The sequence below is a fragment of the Mizuhopecten yessoensis genome, unplaced genomic scaffold, assembly GCF_002113885.1.
Source record: "Mizuhopecten yessoensis strain PY_sf001 unplaced genomic scaffold, ASM211388v2 scaffold821, whole genome shotgun sequence".
Taxonomy (NCBI): Eukaryota; Metazoa; Mollusca; class Bivalvia; order Pectinida; family Pectinidae; genus Mizuhopecten; species Mizuhopecten yessoensis.
Genome location: NW_018403738.1, coordinates 28,119 through 29,508, shown reverse-complemented (window position 1 = coordinate 29,508; position 1,390 = coordinate 28,119). Strand labels below are relative to the sequence as shown.

Here is a 1,390-nt window from a genome sequence, read left to right as displayed (position 1 = left end):
GTTGTCAAATATTTCAAAATGAATAATGTCATTAATGTTTAAATACAGACTTGAGTTGAATGGGCATTTCTTAAGTTTTACCTTTTTTGTTGGTGCCCGAGGTCAGCCTAGGCTAACTATCAATAACTGGTCGATATCGGACGTTAGTGGTCAACAACCTTCTGCAAATCACAACATTACAATAATTCTACTATAATTAATAATAGTAACTTTTATCTGACCAAATCGTCAATGATCAATTGAGTAAAAACTTAATCTCCAATATGGGATAGACGAAGACAATCGCATAAAGAAGTCAGGTTAATGCATTAACATATTCTATATTATCATACATACTTTCAACATTTGTGTGTATGTGAATATAAATGTACCATGTATAAGGTGTGCACTAGACTTCTTTATATCTTAGTATTTATAATTTTTGTTTTGGCTCTACATCAGGGGCATACATTCAATCTGCTACAAAACGAAGGGTGTATAGTCAACCTTACACTACTTATACAATATTTTATTTCTCCAATAATGGACACAGAGATTAAAAGTACACAAAACATAAAGGTATAAAAAGAAAACATTTGAATTATCTAGACATGTTGATATTACCGCGAATCGCTCCGTCGTTGCTAATGGCAACAAAGTCAACGGATGAAGGGAGATAACCCTTACATTTAAAGAACTAATCACGCCATTAACGACCGGATCATGACAGTTAAATCTTCGCGATACTGTAAATATAGAATAGCTCAACANCTGAGATATCATGCGTGTAGGGGTATGTAATTTTACTGAGCCTAAACCTGACATATCATGCGTGTAGGGGTATGTAATTTTACTGAGCCTAAGCCTGAGATATAATACGTGTAGGGGTATGTAATTTTACTGAGGCTAAAACCTGAGATATCATTCGTGTACTGAGGGGTATGTAATTTTACTGAAGCTAAAGCCTGAGATTGCATAAATCTAGGGGTATGTAATTTGTCTGAGGCTTAAACCTAAGATATCATTATTGTAGCGGTATGTAATTTTACTGAGGTTAAAGCCTGAGATTACATACGTGTAGGGATATGTAATTTTACTGAGGCTTAAGCCTGAGATATCAGTATGGGTATGTATTTTTTCTGAGACTTAAACCTAAGGTATCATTCTTGTAGCGGTATGTAAATTTACTGAGGTTAAACCTGAGATTGCATACAAGTAGGGGTATGCAATTTTACTGAGGCTAAAGCCTGAAATATGATACGTGTAGGGGTATGTAATTTTACTGAGGCTTAAGCCTGATATGTCATACCTGTAGGGGTATGTACTTTTACTGAGGTTAAAGCCTGTGATATCATACGTGTACGGGTATGTAATTTTACTCAGGCTAAAGCCTGAGCTTGCATCCGTGTAT

The 1,390-nt window shown here is 35.2% G+C and overlaps 1 protein-coding gene across 1 annotated transcript in view; it reads left to right on the top strand.

The window, feature by feature from the left end:
- Window positions 1-522: 522 nt before the first annotated feature.
- The window catches only part of LOC110453121 (M protein, serotype 5-like), a 14,712-nt gene continuing 13,844 nt past the window's right edge, over window positions 523-1,390 (top strand). The window contains exon 1 of the mRNA XM_021501959.1: window positions 523-558. Coding sequence (XP_021357634.1) covers window positions 523-558 — 36 coding nt within the window. The remainder of the gene's footprint in view (window positions 559-1,390) is intronic.